The sequence below is a fragment of the Choloepus didactylus genome, chromosome 2 (assembly GCF_015220235.1).
Source record: "Choloepus didactylus isolate mChoDid1 chromosome 2, mChoDid1.pri, whole genome shotgun sequence".
Taxonomy (NCBI): Eukaryota; Metazoa; Chordata; class Mammalia; order Pilosa; family Megalonychidae; genus Choloepus; species Choloepus didactylus.
This window is the reverse complement of record NC_051308.1, coordinates 42,655,716-42,676,693: the sequence shown is the minus strand read 5'-3', so window position 1 is coordinate 42,676,693 and position 20,978 is coordinate 42,655,716. Positions and strand designations below refer to the sequence as shown.

The 20,978-nt window shown below is 35.3% G+C and overlaps 2 protein-coding genes across 13 annotated transcripts in view; one reads left to right on the top strand and one right to left on the bottom strand.

Moving 5' to 3' along the window:
- The window catches only part of GPATCH2 (G-patch domain containing 2), a 191,625-nt gene extending 173,786 nt beyond the window's left edge, over window positions 1-17,839 (bottom strand). For all 3 annotated transcript variants that reach the window (XR_005214911.1, XM_037823721.1, XM_037823722.1), the window contains exons 1-2: window positions 17,680-17,839; window positions 8,169-8,885 (exon numbers count right to left, since the gene is read on the bottom strand). Coding sequence is in view for 2 of the 3 variants with exons in the window: in XM_037823721.1 (XP_037679649.1) it covers window positions 8,169-8,885; window positions 17,680-17,735 (773 nt within the window). In the remaining variant the exon portion in view is untranslated. The remainder of the gene's footprint in view (window positions 1-8,168; window positions 8,886-17,679) is intronic.
- A 270-nt stretch (window positions 17,840-18,109) lies between these two features.
- SPATA17 (spermatogenesis associated 17) overlaps window positions 18,110-20,978 on the top strand; it is a 332,947-nt gene continuing 330,078 nt past the window's right edge. For all 10 annotated transcript variants that reach the window (XR_005214908.1, XR_005214904.1, XM_037823711.1 and 7 more), the window contains exon 1: window positions 18,110-18,216. Coding sequence is in view for 8 of the 10 variants with exons in the window: in XM_037823711.1 (XP_037679639.1) it covers window positions 18,149-18,216 (68 nt within the window). In the remaining 2 variants the exon portion in view is untranslated. The remainder of the gene's footprint in view (window positions 18,217-20,978) is intronic.

Genomic DNA, 20,978 nt, shown 5'->3' with positions numbered 1-20,978 from the left:
CAGCAAACCAATCCTAAACCAAGTACAAGAAAAGAAATAACAAGGATTAAAGCAGAAATAAATGACATAGAGAACAAAAAAACAATAGAGAGGATAAATATCACCAAAAGTTGGTTCCTTGAGAAGATCAACAAGATTGACAAGCCCCTAGCTAGACTGACAAAATCAAAAAGAGAGAAGACCCATATAAACAAAATAATGAATGAAAAAGGTGACATAACTGCAGATCCTGAAGAAATTAAAAAAATTATAAGAGGATATTATGAACAACTGTATGGCAACAAACTGGATAATGTAGAAGAAATGGACAATTTCCTGGAAACATATGAACAACCTAGACTGACCAGAGAAGAAATAGAAGACCTCAACCAACCCATCACAAGCAAAGAGATCCAATCAGTCATCAAAAATCTTCCCACAAATAAATGCCCAGGGCCAGATGGCTTCACAGGGGAATTCTACCAAACTTTCCAGAAAGAACTGACACCAATCTTACTCAAACTCTTTCAAAACATTGAAAAAAATGGAACACTACCTAACTCATTTTATGAAGCTAACATCAAGCTAATACCAAAACCAGGCAAAGATGCTACAAAAAAGGAAAACTACCGGCCAATCTCCCTAATGAATATAGATGCAAAAATCCTCAACAAAATACTTGCAAATCGAATCCAAAGACACATTAAAAAAATCATACACCATGACCAAGTGGGGTTCATTCCAGGCATGCAAGGATGGTTCAACATAAGAAAAACAATCAATGTATTACAACACATTAAAAACTCGAAAGGGAAAAATCAATTGATCATCTCAAGAGATGCTGAAAAAGCATTTGACAAAATCCAACATCCCTTTTTGATAAAAACACTTCAAAAGGTAGGAATTGAAGGAAACTTCCTCAACATGATAAAGAGCATATATGAAAAACCCACAGCCAGCATAGTACTCAATGGTGAGAGACTGAAAGCCTTCCCTCTAAGATCAGGAACAAGACAAGGATGCCCGCTGTCACCACTGTTATTCAACATTGTGCTGGAAGTGCTAGCCAGGGCAATCCGGCAAGACAAAGAAATAAAAGGCATCCAAATTGGAAAAGAAGAAGTAAAACTGTCATTGTTTGCAGATGATATGATCTTATATCTAGAAAACCCTGAGAAATCAACGATACACCTACTAGAGCTAATAAACAAATTTAGCAAAGTAGCGGGATACAAGATTAATGCACATAAGTCAGTAATGTTTCTATATGCTAGAAATGAACAAACTGAAGAGACACTCAAGAATAAGATACCATTTTCAATAGCAACTAAAAAAATCAAGTACCTAGGAATAAACTTAACCAAAGATGTAAAAGACCTATACAAAGAAAACTACATAACTCTACTAAAAGAAATAGAAGGGGACCTTAAAAGATGGAAAAATATTCCATGTTCATGGATAGGAAGGCTAAATGTCATTAAGATGTCAATTCTACCCAAACTCATCTACAGATTCAATGCAATCCCAATCAAAATTCCAACAACCTACTTTGCAGACTTGGAAAAGCTAGTTATCAAATTTATTTGGAAAGGGAAGATGCCTCGAATTGCTAAAGACACTCTAAAAAAGAAAAACGAAGTGGGAGGACTTACACTCCCTGACTTTGAAGCTTATTATAAAGCCACAGTTGCCAAAACAGCATGGTACTGGCACAAAGATAGACATATAGATCAATGGAATCGAATTGAGAATTCAGAGATAGACCCTCAGATCTATGGCCGACTGATCTTTGATAAGGCCCCCAAAGTCACCGAACTGAGCCATAATGGTCTTTTCAACAAATGGGGCTGGGAGAGTTGGATATCCATATCCAAAAGAATGAAAGAGGACCCCTACCTCACCCCCTACACAAAAATTAACTCAAAATGGACCAAAGATCTCAATATAAAAGAAAGTACCATAAAACTCCTAGAAGATAATGTAGGAAAACATCTTCAAGACCTTGTATTAGGAGGCCACTTCCTAGACTTTACACCCAAAGCACAAGCAACAAAAGAGAAAATAGATAAATGGGAACTCCTCAAGCTTAGAAGTTTCTGCACCTCAAAGGAATTTCTCAAAAAGGTAAAGAGGCAGCCAACTCAATGGGAAAAAATTTTTGGAAACCATGTATCTGACAAAAGACTGATATCTTGCATATACAAAGAAATCCTACAACTCAATGACAATAGTACAGACAGCCCAATTATAAAATGGGCAAAAGATATGAAAAGACAGTTCTCTGAAGAGGAAATACAAATGGCCAAGAAACACATGAAAAAATGTTCAGCTTCACTAGCTATTAGAGAGATGCAAATTAAGACCACAATGAGATACCATCTAACACCGGTTAGAATGGCTGCCATTAAACAAACAGGAAACTACAAATGCTGGAGGGGATGTGGAGAAATTGGAACTCTTATTCATTGTTGGTGGGACTGTATAATGGTTCAGCCACTCTGGAAGTCAGTCTGGCAGTTCCTTAGAAAACTAGATATAGAGCTACCATTCGATCCAGCGATTGCACTTCTCGGTATATACCCGGAAGATCGGAAAGCAGTGACACGAACAGATATCTGCACGCCAATGTTCATAGCAGCATTATTCACAATTGCCAAGAGATGGAAACAACCCAAATGTCCTTCAACAGATGAGTGGATAAATAAAATGTGGTATATACACATGATGGAATACTACGCGGCAGTAAGAAGGAACGATCTGGTGAAATATATGACAACATGGATGAACCTTGAAGACATAATGCTGAGCGAAATAAGCCAGGCACAAAAAGAGAAATATTATATGCTACCACTAATGTGAACTTTGAAAAATGTAAAACAAATGGTTTATAATGTAGAATGTAGGGGAACTAGCAGTAGAGAGCAATTAAGGAAGGGGGAACAATAATCCAAGAAGAACAGATAAGCTATTTAACGTTCTGGGGATGCCCAGAAATGACTATGGTCTGTTAATTTCTGATGGATGTAGTAGGAACAAGTTCACTGAAATGTTGCTATATTATGTAACTTTCTTGGAGTAAAGTAGGAACATGTTGGAAGTTAAGCAGTTATCTTAGGTTAGTTGTCTTTTTCTTACTCCCTTGCTATGGTCTCTTTGAAATGTTCTTTTATTGTATGTTTGTTTTCTTTTTAACTTTTTTTTTCATACAGTTGATTTGAAAAAAGAAGGGAAAGTTAAAAAAAAGAAAAAAGACAAACAAGGAAAAAAAAAAAAAAAAGATGTAGTGCCCCCTTGAGGAGCCTGTGGAGAATGCAGGGGTATTCGCCTACCCCACCTCCATGGTTGCTAACATGACCACAGACATAGGGGACTGGTGGTTTGATGGGTTGAGCCCTCTACCATAAGTTTTACCCTTGGGAAGACGGTTGCTGCAAAGGAGAGGCTAGGCCTCCCTGTATTTGTGCCTAAGAGTCTCCTCCTGAATGCCTCTTTGTTGCTCAGATGTGGCCCTCTCTCTCTGGCTAAGCCAACTTGAAAGGTGAAATCACTGCCCTCTCCCCTACGTGGGATCAGACACCCAGGGAAGTGAATCTCCCTGGCAACGTGGAATATGACTCCCGGGGAAGAATGTAGACCCGGCATCGTGGGATGGAGAACATCTTCTTGACCAAAAGGGGGATGTGAAAGGAAATGAAATAAGCTTCAGTGGCAGAGAGATCCCAAAACGAGCCGAGAGATCACTCTGGTGGGCACTCTTACGCACACTTTAGACAACCTTTTTTAGGTTCTAAAGAATTGGGGTAGCTGGTGGTGGATACCTGAAACTATTAAACTACAACCCAGAACCCATGAATCTCGAAGACAGTTGTATAAAAATGTAGCTTATGAGGGGTGACAGTGGGATTGGGAATGCCATAAGGACCAAACTCCACTTTGTCTAGTTTATGGATGGATGTGTAGAAAAGTAGGGGAAGCAAACAAACAGACAAAGGTACCTAGTGTTCTTTTTTACTTCAATTGCTCTTTTTCACTCTAATTATTATTCTTGTTATTTTTGTGTGTGTGCTAATGAAGGTGTCAGGGATTGATTTAGGTGATGAATGTACAACTATGTAATGGTACTGTAAACAATCGGAAGTACAATTTGTTTTGTATGACTGCGTGGTATGTGAATAAATCTCAATAAAATGATGATTAAAAAAAAAAAAAAAAAAAGAATACATCTGAACACAAACCAACAGGAAAAATATAATTAAGAGGAATTATTTTTCACAAATTGATATACACAATGAGCATTATATACTTGTGTATATGTTTTGGGTAATTTCCCAAATTTTCATAATCAAGCAGAGTTCTAGAACCACACTCCTCATCTTACCTTGAACTTTTAGTGACTTCTCCTGAAAACTCCATATATATTACTGTCATCATTTCACCTGTTACCCAATTGGACATTCATTATCTTTGTTAATTCTTCTATCTTTCTTAATTTCCATATCCAGTCACTCATCCTTTACATTATGCCTTTGCGGAGGCCTAAACCTCCTTTTGGCTTTGTGGGAAGCTGAGTTTTGTTGCTTATGATATTTGCACAAAATGCTTTACTCTTAGAGAATCCTTGCTAATACATTACCTATTTAGCTTAAGTAATTGCTTCTCTTAGAGAAATCTGCATGTTGACCAAGGACTGTCCATGATTAAAACAATTTCAAAAACTAAAGTATAGTTTTTCACCATGAAAATGACTTCATCAGAAGTTTTATTGAGTCTTGAACATTTCAATTGTCTGTTCCACAGTTGTCCATCAAGAAGATATATTTCATCTCTGTATTTAATATTGGTTCCATCCTTTTGTTACAAGGAAGGCTCTTTCTGGAAGACAATTTTTAAATGTCTTTTTAAAATGCTTGTGTGTGTGTTTGTGTGTGTGTGTGTGTGTGTTTGTACATTTGTATATGGTTGCTGGTCCATTCTGCCAGAATGGATATTTGAGGATTGATTCAACCTGTCAAGCCCTATTCCAGTTTTATATAATTCTCTCATCAATGACACACAAAGCTTCCTTGATATAAAATGACACCAAATGGTGGCATTAAGTATGTTATGTAAAATGCCTAAAATTAAATGAATACATTTTTGAGTATACTTAATATATTAAGGAACAGATCTTAAATTTGGACAAGTAATTATGAAGGTTTGTAATCTTTGGTAAACCAGAAATGATTCTTCTTACCTACTATGCAACTCCTCCTGAAGGCAGCTGATTATATTTAAAAAGAGCAACGGAAACAAAGAGAGGTATAAGTGGCCCTAAATTACCTGGAAGGTAACTTTGGAAATCAAAACTCTGTATTTATTTGATATGTCTGTAATTCCCATTTGTAAGAACTACATAAATGGAGCTTTTGTGTAAAAAAAAAAAAAAAAAAAAAAAAAAACAAGCAAGGCTTTTCATTTTCAGCAGCTGACGGTCATTATGGTTATCTCCAATAACACTTCTTCCCAATTTTCTTTGTGGTATAACTTTTATAGCACAGTTATAGGATGAGAATATATTCCATTAATATTTTTTGAATAAATGTCTGTACACTAATCTCAACCTCCTACCCCAATCTGTTCATTTCCTTTAGTTTCTATGCTTGAAACCTGGGCATCATCTAAAGAATGCTCTTTCTGAGCATTAAGTCATCCTCCGAGCAGTCAATCAACCTCCCTTTGATTCTGATTCTTAAAATTCCTCTCAAATATTTCTTCTGTTATTATTAATGTAATTCATAGACCACTTAAGGATGGCCTAGAGGTCAGTCAAAGACAAACAGTAGGGACACAATCACTTAATGTTGATAAAATGTAAATATAATTTGATTTCTTCACTGCTTAATATTCTTCACTGACTCCCCATTGCCTATATGATGATACTCAAATTATTTAACATGGCATATAAAGCCTTTAAAAACATGCTTTCTAGTGTAGGTTCAGCTCTAACCTTATACTCTAGTAATAAGAAACTACATATACTTGTTCACATACACCACACTTACTTCACAATCCATGCCTTTCTTTGCAAGGTGTTTACCTCTATCTAAGAATATTTCTCTCCCTCCACCTCACTTCCGCAATATCATAACAAGTCTTAGTTCTTGCTTTACATCACAGCTTCTTTGGGAAACCTTCCCTCACCAGTAACTTCTACCCGGCATGTTATATTTTCATCATTTGTTTATTTGGCTTTTTCAGACTAAGAGGACATTGAGGACCGTCTGTCTTATTAGTCTCAGCATACTATCACTGAATAATAAATAGTAGCTACTCAAATATTTGCTAAAACACACATACACACATACAAACCCACAGAGCAAAATATTTCTTATCTATAAAATAGCTCCAAGGAAACAGAATTTTTAATACTAGGAAAACTTTGGAAGTAGTCTCAAAATATACTTACACTTAAGTGTAAGTATCTTAAATCTTTAGCAATCTTTCCACAGAAGGAATTTGCACTTAACCCTTAAGTGACAACAAAAAATAATTATATAGATAAGTTTAAAATCAGAGAAAATATTTTTAAAAATTTATTCAACAGTGAAAACATCCTCTTAAAAAACTTATACCTGGGCTGTTGACTGCAGGGTGGCCTGATCATACCTAGCAGATATTCAAATATATTTTTTACAATGAAAAGAAATTAATGATGGGAGTTGCATCTCATTTCCATTCCAGGGTACATGTCCTAAGAAGCAGATCAATAAAGGCAAGCATCAAAAATAGAGTAGGGGTTGCACAATCAATCCAGAAAGCAGGTAATCTATCTGTGAATAATCCAGAACTGTGTATATTATCTCCAGTCAGGTAAGTGGAAGATAACTTTTCTGTAAATGTAAAACGATCATAAAAGAAATAGTTTTCTTTCTTTCATGTATATAAATGTATTCTAAAGGGAAAATAAGTATACACATACATGTATACTTATATATATATATGTAAACTTATAAAAATACAATCTTCTATTTAAAAATCTAAAATTATTTCTCATACTCTTCTCATCCTCCCAGCAGTTAAGCAAGAAAATTACTTGCATTCAGGCTGAGTGGTCCTCAGTCACAACTGCTGATATTAGCATACAGTAATAATGATGACAACTTTCTTTGAAGAAAAGCAGATACCATAAACTTTTCAAAGGCTTTCTGAAACATTATTTTCTTTTTACTTCAAGTAATTTCTATTTCTTAGAAAAATTATATGACTAGCCAACCATCTCTCAGAAAAGGTCCATTCTATACATTTACAGGTTTTATTCATCTCTGCAACCATATTTACAAGCAAAAAAAAAAAAAAAAAAAAAAAGAGTCATAGCTCACAATCCACATAATTAATTAAAAATGAGGCCAACCCTACAAATTAAAAATCAAATCCTCATTCCCAGACCATTTTTTCCGGCTTCTAGTTCTACACTGGTTTTAAGGACACACCCTGAAAAGGATGAAGAATGTCAACACCTTCTCATTTCCTGCAGGTAGCATCACTTCTGTGTAAAGGAAAAAAATGATCACTTACCTTTTCAGGTTGCCAAAACAGTACTCCACAATCATCATTGTGGTGTATTTGCTTTCTAGAATGGACAGATTAAACTACCTGCCAAAGGATCACTGCTTCTCCCATTTTTCTAAAGATGTTTCTAGACTGAAAATTGGGTTTTAAAATTCATAAGTGATCAGAATTCCTAGCAAGCTATGGACTTTTTAAAATATCCAAGCCACACAAGTCAGGATGATCATCACCTTTTGATTCTCAGGAAAACAGACTGATGAATCATTGTACCCTAAAAAGCACCAAAGGCTAAAACTCTGTGATTAAACAAATACACAATTATATAACTAACTAATTCTAAGAATTAGAAAAGTGCAGTTTTTCAAAGCCCATTTTTTCCTACTGAAAAATCCACTCCCTTTTTTCTTGGTAGCTGAAAATTAAGGCATTATAAAACAAACAAGACTTTCTGTAAATCAAATAAGCAATTTTGCTTTGTGCTAAACATCATAAACTATAAGGAAATACACAGTTCAACAGTGATATCACTACCACTGTTACTAACTGATAGTTATTTAAAAACAGAATGAATTAAAATACAAAACAATCAACCATGAACACTGGAGACAAATATTTTTATATTTAGAGAATATAAAAGTCACCTTTCACTCATGAGCTCATCTGAGACTTTTTGCTCTTCATAATCCATTTTGTCCTTATTGGTCTGGCTTATTTCCTCACTTTCTAAAACAACTCCTTCATCTTGGATTTTTGGTCCCTGTCTACTTATTTTCAATTTCCTTTTTTTGACTTTGTTTTTGGTAAACTCTTGGTATTGGTAAACTCTATCACTGTCCATGTCCTGATCTCTACAACCTTCAAGTGACTGGGTCACTGTCCATTTATTAGAGATGTCCTGTGGTAGATCTACTGCCATCCGTTTTACTTTTCTCCTCCTGCGTAGAGTTCTGTTCCCAAGGTTGTCTACAGCAAGATCAGACTCGTGCCATAGAGGTCTTTTCCCTCGAACATTATTATTTAAGTTTGATGATGGTCTGCGCTTTGCCACCAACATTTGGTCATCAGAGTCACTATGATCTTTTTTATTATTATTGTGATTCTCTCTATAGTCCTTGCTTGGTTCTTCTAAACTAGAATCAGAACCTTCACTTAAGCAGTGACCAGTCTCCCATGAGTGATGAACATTATATGACCTCCGTTTTCTCCCTCTCCTTTTCCTTGCCTGGCGTTTCAGAGGGCATGATATACTTCGAGAATGTTCTCCCATTTCAGTAAATCCACCTCGAGCTTGCTCTGAGCTCTCCTCCAAAGCTGAGACAAGATCATGAACCAGTTCCTCCATGGTTCGACTGAAATGCCTACATATTTTAGAGAAAGAAAAAAGAAAAGGAAATAGTATTAACCTAGTTTTCTATAGCAGACATTTCACACAAAATTTGACTAACAGTCATTACAAAGACGTGTTTAAAGATGTTTAATTTGCCTATCAAGATATTACAGATTCAAATATTTTGAATTATTTTAAACTCTTTCTTCTTGTATGAGTTCTTTTATTAAACAGTATAGGAATTACTTCAAGATAGCGTAAGCACAATCAGCAATGAAAGATCCCAGTATTTTTATATTTTTACTGAGTAATTATGGAAGAGTTCCTTTCTGCTTAAATCACTGCTCTCTAATCTACTTCTGCCCTCTTCCCAGAAGAAGTTTCTTGCAGATATAACTTTCTCAGTTCCCTCTACTAATTTCTAAGTTAAGAAAGACACATGAAATCTTCCAGTCACCACATGCTGTACCCAGTCACTGCCACTACTTGAGAGGTAGACAGAAAGGCAGACAGGTACTTCTGAGATTTGTAATATGTGTGACCAAAGACTAGGCATATAAATAGGCCACACTAATCACAGATCCCAATGAAACAGAAACTATATTCACATTCACACTGGAGCCTCACTGTCTAAAATGGACCACCATTTTTCTTAAATTCATTTCTAAAACAGTTCTTCGGGTCTTTTTAGTTTGTTTTAAGAAGGTTGGATTACGTTACCAGTGAGCAGATTAGCCACTAGTCAGCAAGGGTATTTGTCAGTATCCCTAGGTGAACTTTTATAAATTATATTGGTTTTTCCCGAAACCAATTCCCAAAGATTCTAAATTAGTTGGTATGATATAGGGCCCAGTATCACAGATTATTCAGATTTGCACCTTTCCTATGAAGATTTTGAACCATCAAATTAAATTCTAGAAGCATTTAAGGATCAAAGTATTCTCAATAGTCCTATACAAGCCTGTATAGTTTCTACAATCCATATAGTAGTGAGAGGCACTTTTTATTGTAAAGAGCCAGATAATAAATAGTCTAGGCTTTGCAGGCCATTAAATCTCTGTTACAACTACTCAGTTCTGCTACTGTAGCAAGAAAACAAACAATATGTGAGTGAATGGGCATGGCTGTGTTCCAATAAAATTTTATTTATAAAAGTAGGTGATGGCAGGCCACAGTTTGTCAACTTCTAGTCTATAGTCTCTATAGTGTATTAATATCAGGTATTTGCAAATTTTCTAAAACAACTTTTAAACTTCTTTTCATCTTAATAATAATCTGAAAAAAAGCACAACCTGATTCAACCAGATTTACCATTTATTATGATACACAGCTCTAACAGTTGAGTGCTCACTACATGTCAGGCCCATTTCTAAGTGTTTTATATAGTTCCTCATTTCATTCTCACACAATAACCCTATGAGGCGGGTAGATAAAGCACAGAAAGACACAGAGATTAAGGGCAATTTGCCCACGTGTAACACAACTAGGTAGAGATAGGATTCAAACTCCAGCAACCTGGCTGCAGAGCCTGCATGCTTATTCAACTACAGCCAAGAACAGCTACCCAATTCCAGTATCCAGTTTGTTCTTTTGGCTATTACTGATTTAGCACCAAGTAGTACTTTAATTGTTGAGACAGATTTAATATGCATCATCAGCCAAATGATGCCGAGTTAGGTTTTACATTGTTTTGAATAGAAAAAAAGGACGGGGGACCCAAATAACTACCAAGTGAGTTGAGTTCAAAGAACCAGTGCTGTAGTTGTCAGAAAAACATACACTGTCAGCAAGTAAGTGACAGACATTGTCCTTTGGTTAACTGTTCTTTGTAATTTCTAGATCTATCTCCTTTGGTATTTTAAATGTATAAACAAAAAGCCTATACGTATACACGTATTTCAGAAACATGATAATTCAAATATATGTTTTAAATAAACTCTGGAGGGCCACTGAGATTTATTTTTTCCTTTAAAAGGGTTCCATACATTATTCAGATTTCAGAACTCTGCATTTGATTAAGAGAAATAAGAATCACATAGGAATTAGCATTAAACCAAATGGGGCTACAACTCTGACTACAATGATAAGCTAAATGGATCATTTTTCCATTCCCTGTAAGTTACTAATTGCCTTTTTGTTTTCCCTGTAATGCAATGACTGTTATGTTCTTCTCCTTTAACACTATTTCTTTGAAAGAAATATAGTCTGAAAGAGCCTAAAAAAACCTCACTTTAGAATCTTTTGTCCAAAAGATGACTCTGTATCATCTGGTTCTGAAGTAACTTATTTTTGAAGATGCAGTTTATTTTTCAATGGGTGAATAGCTAATTAACATGAAATTAACTCAATTCATGAGTATAATCTCCAACTAAAACTGCAATTTATTTTGAAAGTTACATATAGGTATTTTATTTTCTATATTCACATATTTTTGAAGAGAAAATTTGGTGGTCCTAAATTTAAAAAAAGGTAACATCCCATTCAGTCATTAAAATCTGCTACTCTAATCTTATTTAAAAAGTACTGCTATAACTAATACAGTTCAACAAAATATAATCAGTAAGACTAAAAAGAATGAAAGCAAAATTTCAGCTCATTCAAATTGTCTTACTAGATTTTATATCCTATTTCTCAAGAGAAAATAATATAGATCTTAAAATTATTTAACCAGAAGAATCCAATTTATTCCATCTCTCAAAATCGAATCAATTAAAAAACTACTTTAAAAACTACTTCTAAAAGCTTTAAAAAAAAAAAAACTCTCTAAATGCTAAGAAAAAAATGCATTATATGTAAGTGAGATTCAAAGTTCAAATCACTTTTTCACCCCTTCATTTTCAACTGCAAGTCACTCCCAGCCAAAACCCCTGTTAACGGGCCAGTAATATTATAGTCAGTTAATGTCAAGCTGATCCACTATGAACGCTTAGGTTAAACTGGCATTGACTTGCCACGCAGAAATAAAGTTATAATAAGATATCATCATGTGATCAATAACTCATTTATTTTGTTTCCCTTGACAGTTATATTGAAGTATCAGGAAAAAACAATTGTGCTGAAACATTTTATCTCAAAGATATTTTCTTAAATAAGAACTTCCCTCTTACAGGGGACATGTGGAAATACAGAATTTTCTGTACAAAAATCTGTTCTTACTGAGTATCCACATTTTTACTGTTTAAGTAAAATTCAGTAAATTGCCACTTAGCTAATTGGAAATTTCTTTATTCACATATATTAAACAATTTATCATTCATTTAGAAACAAAATCTTTCATAAACAGTTAGCATTGGATATAATGTCTAAGATAACAGTTCACTAATAGCTTTCTTAAAATAGTTCAAATGAACAGAATACCACAAAACAAAAATATAGTCTTACCATCTATATAATGTTGGATTCTGTAAAAGGAAATGACTTGAGCGGATAAGCACTTTGTTTTTTCAGATGGTATTAGATTATGCAGAACAATATTAAATGGACAATCAATCCAACATTGAAATGTCATTTTAAAAAAATTACGTGGTTGCTCTATTTTTAAAATTGCATTCAAATATTTTTCATGGGGGTAAAATTCATAATATAAATCAACCGTTTCAGAGTGAACAATTTAGTGACATGTAGTACATTCACAATGATGGGCAACCACTACCTCTATCTAGCTCCAAAACATTTTCATCACCCCACAATACAACCCCATAACCACTAAGTAGTCACTCCCCAGTGCCCCTAGCCTCAGCTCCTGGCAACCACCAATATCCTTTCTGTCTTTATGGATTTACCTATTCTAGACACACTCAGCACGTTTTCAAGGTTCATTCACGTTGTAGCATGTATCAGTACTTTATTCCATTTTATGGGTGAATAATATCTTCCACTTTATATATCTACCACAATATATCTCTTTTAGGTAAAAATTCTTAGCCAAAGGCCAAGTTTGTTTGTTTGTCTACTCTAGGCAATATTAAACATACAGTAAAATGAGTGACTTGCTCTTCCTGACTTCCTCAACTCAATCCAGAAGCAGCCTTTCTAAACAGGTATGTTTGAGAGAGAGGATGACCAATTAATGTGTGAAACATCAAACTGAGCTTAGGACTTCCTTTAAAACGTTTTTGGTTCAAGAAAGAAGAATCAGGAAACTGCCTTAGTCCTAACTTACTGCTTGCTTCTCCTTAAAGGACTGATGATTGACAGATGGCCCAGGAGATCTTAAATGGCAACATTTAATACTATACATACTATATATAGGTAGGCAAGCAAGAGTGAAGAGCCCAACAAAACCCAGAACACAGATGCCCTCAATAACTAACAGCCAGCTGTTCTGTCAATGACTATTACTTTCTGAATCCTCCACTAGCAGTAACTCAGTTCCAAAGAGGGAAAAATACAGTGCGTAGATAAAACTAGTCAGGGAATAACTTCCTTGCTGGAATACTGAAAAAATAACTACATCAAAGAGGCTATACATATGTATATACTGAATAAACCCAACAAGTTCAGTAAAAAAAGCAAACAAAAACTTTTCAGAGGGAACTAAAGGGTAACTGACCAAGCTACCAAATACATAGTTAAGGAAAAAGAAACCCAAAGACTGTTTATGACCCAGTACACAGTAAAATTATCTTCTTCACTTTTCTAAAACATAGATTATGCAACAAAGTTACATAATTTTAGCAGAAGAGTACTATTTACCACTCCCTTGCCTAGGTTTCATTTATAATTATGTTAAGTTTCACTGCATGCAAATTTACTGCATGCATCCTTTTACTAAACATCCTGAGGGTCCTAAGTTTAGTATCTATTTTTCTCACTAAATTCTAAAGCTCTTGAGGTAGGGATTATGGTTGGTTCACCAATAAATCTCCAGTGCTTGACACACAGTAGTACGTGGTCAAGAACTATACTAATGAATACATGCTATGATTACTCACAAACCTAAGGATAAAATTGTCTTGGAATTACATGCCTCAGTATTCATGTTAGCTTTCATTTAATATAGGAACGGTTGGTTGGTCAAAGTATATAGCAAACAGTCAAACAGCAGGGTAGACTTAGAAAATATATGACAACATACAAATGGTGAACCATAAAGATACCACATCAAGCACTAAATTTTACGATTAATTTAACACAGTATGATCCATAAAATTATCTTAAGCTTGGTAAGATTTCTGCTGCCCAAAGGACTTTACACATTTTCTTCTTTAATGGTAATACCACTTGTCAAAATAAGTTTTTCATCTCAGTCTACTAATTTATTAATACACTATCTCATATATTTTGACAGAGGTTATCTTAGGATACCAAGAATAACCCTAATATTAAATGCTAAAACTAGGTTAGAAATTTTTCAACCTACCTATTTAAATCATTAATCAGAAGTAACCTTCACTTCCTCTCTCTCCCTCTTTCTTTCTCTTTGAAAGAGGTACGGAAGAAAACCTAACATATTCTGAAAACATGTAAATGATTTATTGTAACTTTACATTAAAACTAGGCAACAAATATGGAATAGAATTCTGAAGAAATAAAGGCTGGAAGTAAGGTGTAGAGAACATGAACTTTGGATTCAAAACTGAATTAGGAAGCTAAACTCTACTACACTCATTATCCATGGCACCCAGAGCAAATTACTTATCTTCTGATCATGTTTACTGACAATAAAAATGGGTATAATTTCCACTTCGAAAGGATTCTGAGAGGATTCGAGTGGGCATTTAATATGCAAGAGATATTATTGATATTATAAAGCAGTTATTTCATCTTTCAACCTCTACCCCACCCCCAAGTAAGTGAAATTGGTCATTAACATATCAAATCATTCTGCAGTTAAGGTATAACCACTGGTCTGCATTCAATTGGAAGTGTTGCTGGCATCTACTATGTGTCAACTATGTCATCACAGGAAAACTCGGGAAAGTCTTTCTTTCCTCTTCAATCTGGCAACTTGGCAAAAAACAAACCATAACTGACTTTAAGGAAAAATGTCTCGTTTTCCAGATGTAAAGAAAATCAAAACACCAAATAGGAATGAAACCAGAAGCAAAGGTCCAGAGTCAATATGGTTTACTTTTAACAGCTTTTTCTTTTAAGCAAAACCACAGAACAGAGTTAGGATATTGCAGTTCAACATATCAAAAATGATTCAGTACTTTCATAATCAAAGACTTTATTTTTAGAATTTTGCTTCAACCTTTAAAATTTTTCAAAGAAACGAGAAACTGAGCTTAAAAATAAATCACTAATAAGGTAAAAGATAATAAAGAAAAGTGTATCTAAATTCTAAATTTGATTTGTCTATCAAATGAATAAACTGTTAAAAGGTACATTAACATTAGAAGTATGAAGATGGATAATTTTTGGAGCCCTTTGTAACAAGGCAGGAAGGGATGTAGACCTCTTGGCCATAATGATTTCTTTATTAAGAACATAATATGAACAACTTAAAAGATTAACTTGTACAGAAAAATGTATATATTTCATTCCTGACACAAAAAAAACATGGGGTCATTATTATTTAATCGTATAAGCCCCACCCCCCAGGCCTCCTGATAATAAAATACAATACCAGTTCTACTTTTTCAACAATTTGATAAGAAAGATTATAAAAAGCCATCCACATTTACCAGTTTGGTGCCTAAAAACTGAAAACACAACCTACGAATTAAGAAAGAAAATTGAAGATGGGTGTTGAATAAGTCAGGAACTCCAGATTGGTTAGCAAATACTTTTTAGCCTATACATTCTTTGAGAAATTGTATCTTATTCAGACACATAGGCAGTACCTCATAGCGGTACATCATATTTTTTTTAGGTATACCATATTGGAATCATACTACAAATATTACAATTGGGCAAGTTATTTAAACCATCTTGACTTCTGCTTCACCATGTGTAAGATGCAAATAATAACAGCACCTCCTACATCAAAAGATTTACATGAAATAATGACTAATGTACACGTGAAGCCTGGCATCAATTAACTACTTAGTGGTAGCATCCCCAGTGGCACTCGAATTTATCACTGGGATAAAACCTAAATCCATGGTATAGTAAATGTCTGTTCAATGAATGAAAAAGAAAGTTCCATTAAGAAATTCTGAATAACTGGACAGTTTTGCATATAAACTAGAAAATAAATATCCCAGTAATTAATTCTGCCAAAACAGACGTGATTTTATGAATTTTATTCAAAAACACTGATTAAGTGCTAGACACTATGTTATACTGTGGGGCCATAAGAAAGTATAAAAGAAAACAGGATAGCTCTTTAAAAGAGAAATGAAGGAGTGTTTCTCTATACTGTAAAAAAGTACCTAACCATGATTTGGGTAGAAGGTGGAAGAGGAAGAAGTTGAAAGTCAAGATTTTAAATTGAATAATCAACTATCCTACAAATCAATAACCTCAGCAAGAGAAGACCAATTTACAGAGCACATTTTTTCTCCCTCTCTTAACAAGATATTGAATGGTGAATCATTAAGAAATGTACTCTTGAAAGGGATCTCTCTTGGGTGATGGAAATGCCCTATATCTGGTTTTGTGCAGTGACTACACAAGTATATACAATTGCCAAAACTAATCACCTAAACTCTTAGGAACTATGTATCTTATTCTATGTTAATAACATCACCATTTTTTTTTAAATGGCTCATTTAAAAAAAAAAATGCTCCCAGCTTTTCTCACTGGTTAATACAAGAATTTCAAAGTAGCATAACCAAACATATAGTCATCATAAAATGAACTACAGAATAATCTGATCCACTTCAAAATATTCTGGACACGATATTTTTTCAGCTTTTCAGTAATAGGCGATGCAAAATGATTCTTGAAGATGGCAGACTACTAATTACCCACGTTCTCAGTTTCTGCAGAATCTAGGAATGGGCATGCACTGTTCAGCCACATTTAAATGTTGGTCAAAACTTTGAGGATTGTCAGTGGGAAATTAGCTTGTTTATATCACTGTTTGTCTTTTGTATGCTTGGAGGGAAAAGGCTTGGGAAAAAATAAGTCAACAGTGTAAAGTTTTAAACTAGAAATTCAAAAACCCATTTCTAGCTCTAGGAGTAAAATGTGCAGGGCAACTTTCCACAAGTTACTCAGATATTCGGTGCCTGTGATAATCAGCTATCAACGGGATGCCATAAGGATAAAGTGCATTAATCTGGGAAGGCATTTTGAAAAGTCAAACAACATATTATTCTAAAGTGGCACTGGCAATGAAATACAAACATACTCAAATCCCAAAACTAATTCTGGCATTTATATGTTTCAGGGTTCTTAGGGAACAGTCATTTACATCTCATTTGAAGTAAAATAGGTCGTCAAAGGGGTGAAAACAGGGAGATTATCCCCTCCCCCGAAAAAGGGTGGGGGTGGGAGGGTGATGTCTCTTCCACTAGTAAACTTACAGAATTCTGGGTTTCTCAGATTTGGCCTTCCAAGACATTAGTATCATCTGGTGGATTTTAAAAGAAGTGAGGGATTAAGGCCTGGATTAAGATAAATTCTTCCTGTTTCTAGTCTTGTCAAAAATCATAAGGGAGATGAATTGCTTCTGTAGTAAAGAAAGCTTTACGCCTAAAATATCGTAGAGTGTTCGCCAAGCAATCAACAACCATTTACTGTATTCCTTCACAAACCTTTAGCACACACCTCAATGACTCCCTAAACTGCGTCCATGCCAGGCACGAAAGAGAGCAAGGCCTAGATGTCTTCAGTTCACCCATCACAACTCCCTCCCCCTTCCACTCTGGTCCGGCGGCCTCCGGCCATCACACCCTTTCCAGCTCCCCCTCCCCAAGGCTACCAGCCTCACCAGCTGTTCCCGGCGGCTGAAGCTCCGATCGGTTGGCGCCCGGCGGCCCCGAACATTAACGACACCCAGGAACCTGGCCTCGAGGCTCAGGCCCGAGAACTGACTCCAACTACTACAGCCCTGCCGAAGTCCAAAGAGCAGTTCAGCATTTTGAGATGAGCTTCCGGAAGCAGACAGGAGGCGGAAACCGGATGCCCGCAGCAACCATTATTTCTCTTCCCCCGCTTGCTTTCCCATCTAAAATACCCCTGTTTCACTCACAGAAAAGATAGAGGCAAATAAGTCAAGCTTTTTGCTTCACAGGAAATTATTAATTCTCTTTGTAATATTTCGGAAATTGAAAAAGAGTGATAAAAAAAATGAGGAGTGGACGAAAGTTCAACCCACCCCCAGGACCAGGCTTATGGTGTAGCCCCGTTGCCTTGGAGACCGATAGTAACACCAGAATTAAAAGTGGAGCGGAGAAGCTATGGCCACTTTAGCCCGGCTGCAAGGTCGGGCGTCGATTATAGAAAATCAGTACTACTTTAGGAATAGGTAAGTCACCTACTGGGATCGGACAGAGGGCTGGCGTGACGTTAGCCAACTGTCCCTTAACGGGAGTTTGTTATTAAATTCCCTAATTCAATAAGTATCATCCAATTCTCCTCGTAATTTGTAGGATGCAAACTTAATCAGTAATGTAAAAGAAATGTTACTTGCAGGGGGACTGTAGATAGAGTGGGGTCAGAGATACTCAGTTTGAGACCCTTTAAGTACAAGTTCAAATATACAAAATTGTAAAGTATTTTTCCTTGACATCATCTCCATTGGTTTGATGAAACCAATGTCCTCTCTGCTGAAAGTTTTATAATGACTGAGGTCACTCATGCTCCCTATCTCACTGAGTTGAGTGTGTCCCCCATCTACCTAGGGATTCAGGCCTCCATTATTTCACAGACCTCATTGAATTCAATTGTTTTATGACTCTTTTGCAATGATTTGTCTTCTTAAAGTTTAAGTACCTAAACTATTCTGACAAAATAATTAGTACCAGTTTATTAATTAAAAGGCGAGAGCTAAAGAAGACACTTAGCAACCTTCTTCAGCTCCCTACACGCAGACTTTTCACCCAGGAACAGATTCATTTTAACAATGGCCTTCTGGACAATGCCCTAGGAGTTTTGCCTACTTAACAGAAACTCCAAAAAAAGTGAATTAGACAATGAAAGAATACAGTGACATAGCAGATCAATGGCATATATGTCAATAAGGCAAAATCTTGCTGAGCTTTTCAAATTCTAACATTTATGTCACCTATTACATTCTTATATCATATTGTAATTCTAGTCTATAGCACCTATCATGATTTAGTTTTATGTTCTACTTTGAGATTATTTGATTATTAGCTCACCTCTTAAACTAGAAACAGGGGCAATGTCTTTTTTGCTCAATATTATTTCAGTCTCCAATGTATACCTCAGTTCCTGATACATAATAGCTGCAAAATACTTACTTGTTGAATCATTACATAAATGAATCTTTCAATCAATCATTGATCCTGGTTTAGGTAAACATACTAAAAATAGATAAAGATAGAAATTATCTGTTTACCTAGCATTCATTTAGAGTATGTGGCAGCTCTTGTATTTATGTATGACATACATATATAAATGAAATAAGGTCCGTCCCTCATGATCTCCACAGCCTTGTATGGAAGATAGGCATTTAAAAAATAATTGCAATAGAATATGCCAAACAGAAAGGGAAACAAGGAACTTTTCTTGAATGCTGATCACATGCCAGGCATTGTACTAGGAACTTTTTCATATAATATCCAATTTGGTTTTCACAATATTACAAGTTAATGTATAATTTTTATTTTTAGAATCCAGAATGGTATTCTAGAAAAGCCTAGTGAAGTGCCTGCCATACAACAACAAAAGATAATTTCTCTCTACAGATTTCAGTGTCAACCTTTGTTCCTATCTCCTGACTTCTGACAATGGACAGATTTCCCCAGACTTGAAGATTGCTTGGAGAAATGACTGGTACTATGTAAAGGCTGGAATGAAAATAAACTAGCATTCCTTCCATCCTTGTTAAAATGCAGATTCTGGTTCAGTGGGTCTCTGGTAGGGCCAGAGAAGCTGCATTTCTCACAAGAGTTCATGTGAGGACCTCCTTTGCATAAAAAGGGAGATTTGTAGAAAAAAAAAAAGCACTTTGTATGGCCCTGAAATTTAATTCTTAAATATCCTTATGGATTAGATATTTATTCCCTCTTTTTACATGAGGCAAAGAAAATGAAATTCACATGGGTTGAGTAATTTGTCTAAGGATACACAAAAGTATCAAGCCCAAATAATGTAACTCTAAAGCCTGTGCTCTTCACTACCACACTAGCAAAATTTTCATTCCACTGAACTGGTCTGATGGATTAAGTGGCAGCAACCACCAAGATTCAAAAATCCAAAATGGCCTGAGTATACATATCTACCAAATCCATTAATACATAGGGAATAGAGTTAGAAGAAGCAATTTTAATCCTCCTTGGTTTGTATCAATTTCTCCCATGTTGGTAACAAAGCAGTGGGAAAAAATGATTCCACCTGACAGCTGGAACAAGAATATTGAAAGACTCCAAAGTTGAAAGATGACTTTGTTAGGAAAATACATTCCTAAGTGCTTAGGTTAGAAGCTGAGTCCTGCAGGGCCTGGAGTTCACTGAGGAGGAGAGAAGCTCCTTTGCATAAAGAGTAAGGATTTGGAACTCTGAGAAGTGAAAGCAAACTTGGGAAGAGATGGTGCCATGAGAACGCTAGGGAGCATAGGGAGACTGTGCATTGCCTAACCAACCCAAATCCTCTGGAAAGTTGCTCACACAACTTTCTGTTGTGAATGGTCTGGTGTAAGTACATGTTTTGTTCTATCCTGTCAAATAGGCTGAATACCGTGTCTACAAAGTTGCAGGCAGGGAGAAAAGGATAGTGCATAGTTGTTATTTGACAGAGTATTGGCCTTTTTTTTTTTTTTTTTTACTTTCACTATGAATTCCTTACCTTTATTCCTAGTCTTCTGAATTATTGAGATTTTCTTTGTGAATTATTGGTCATTTGTACTATCCTATTTTTGAAAAACAGAGTTTGGTATGTGTTCATTAATCTCATTGTTCATTTTCCCCATCTCCCATTTAAATTTTGTTTACTTGATCTATCAAATGCTAAAAGGGATGAGTTAGAATGTCCTTCTTCCACTGAGTTTCTATTGATATTATGGTATTTAGCTTCTATATGTGTATTTGTGCTTCTCTTCATTAT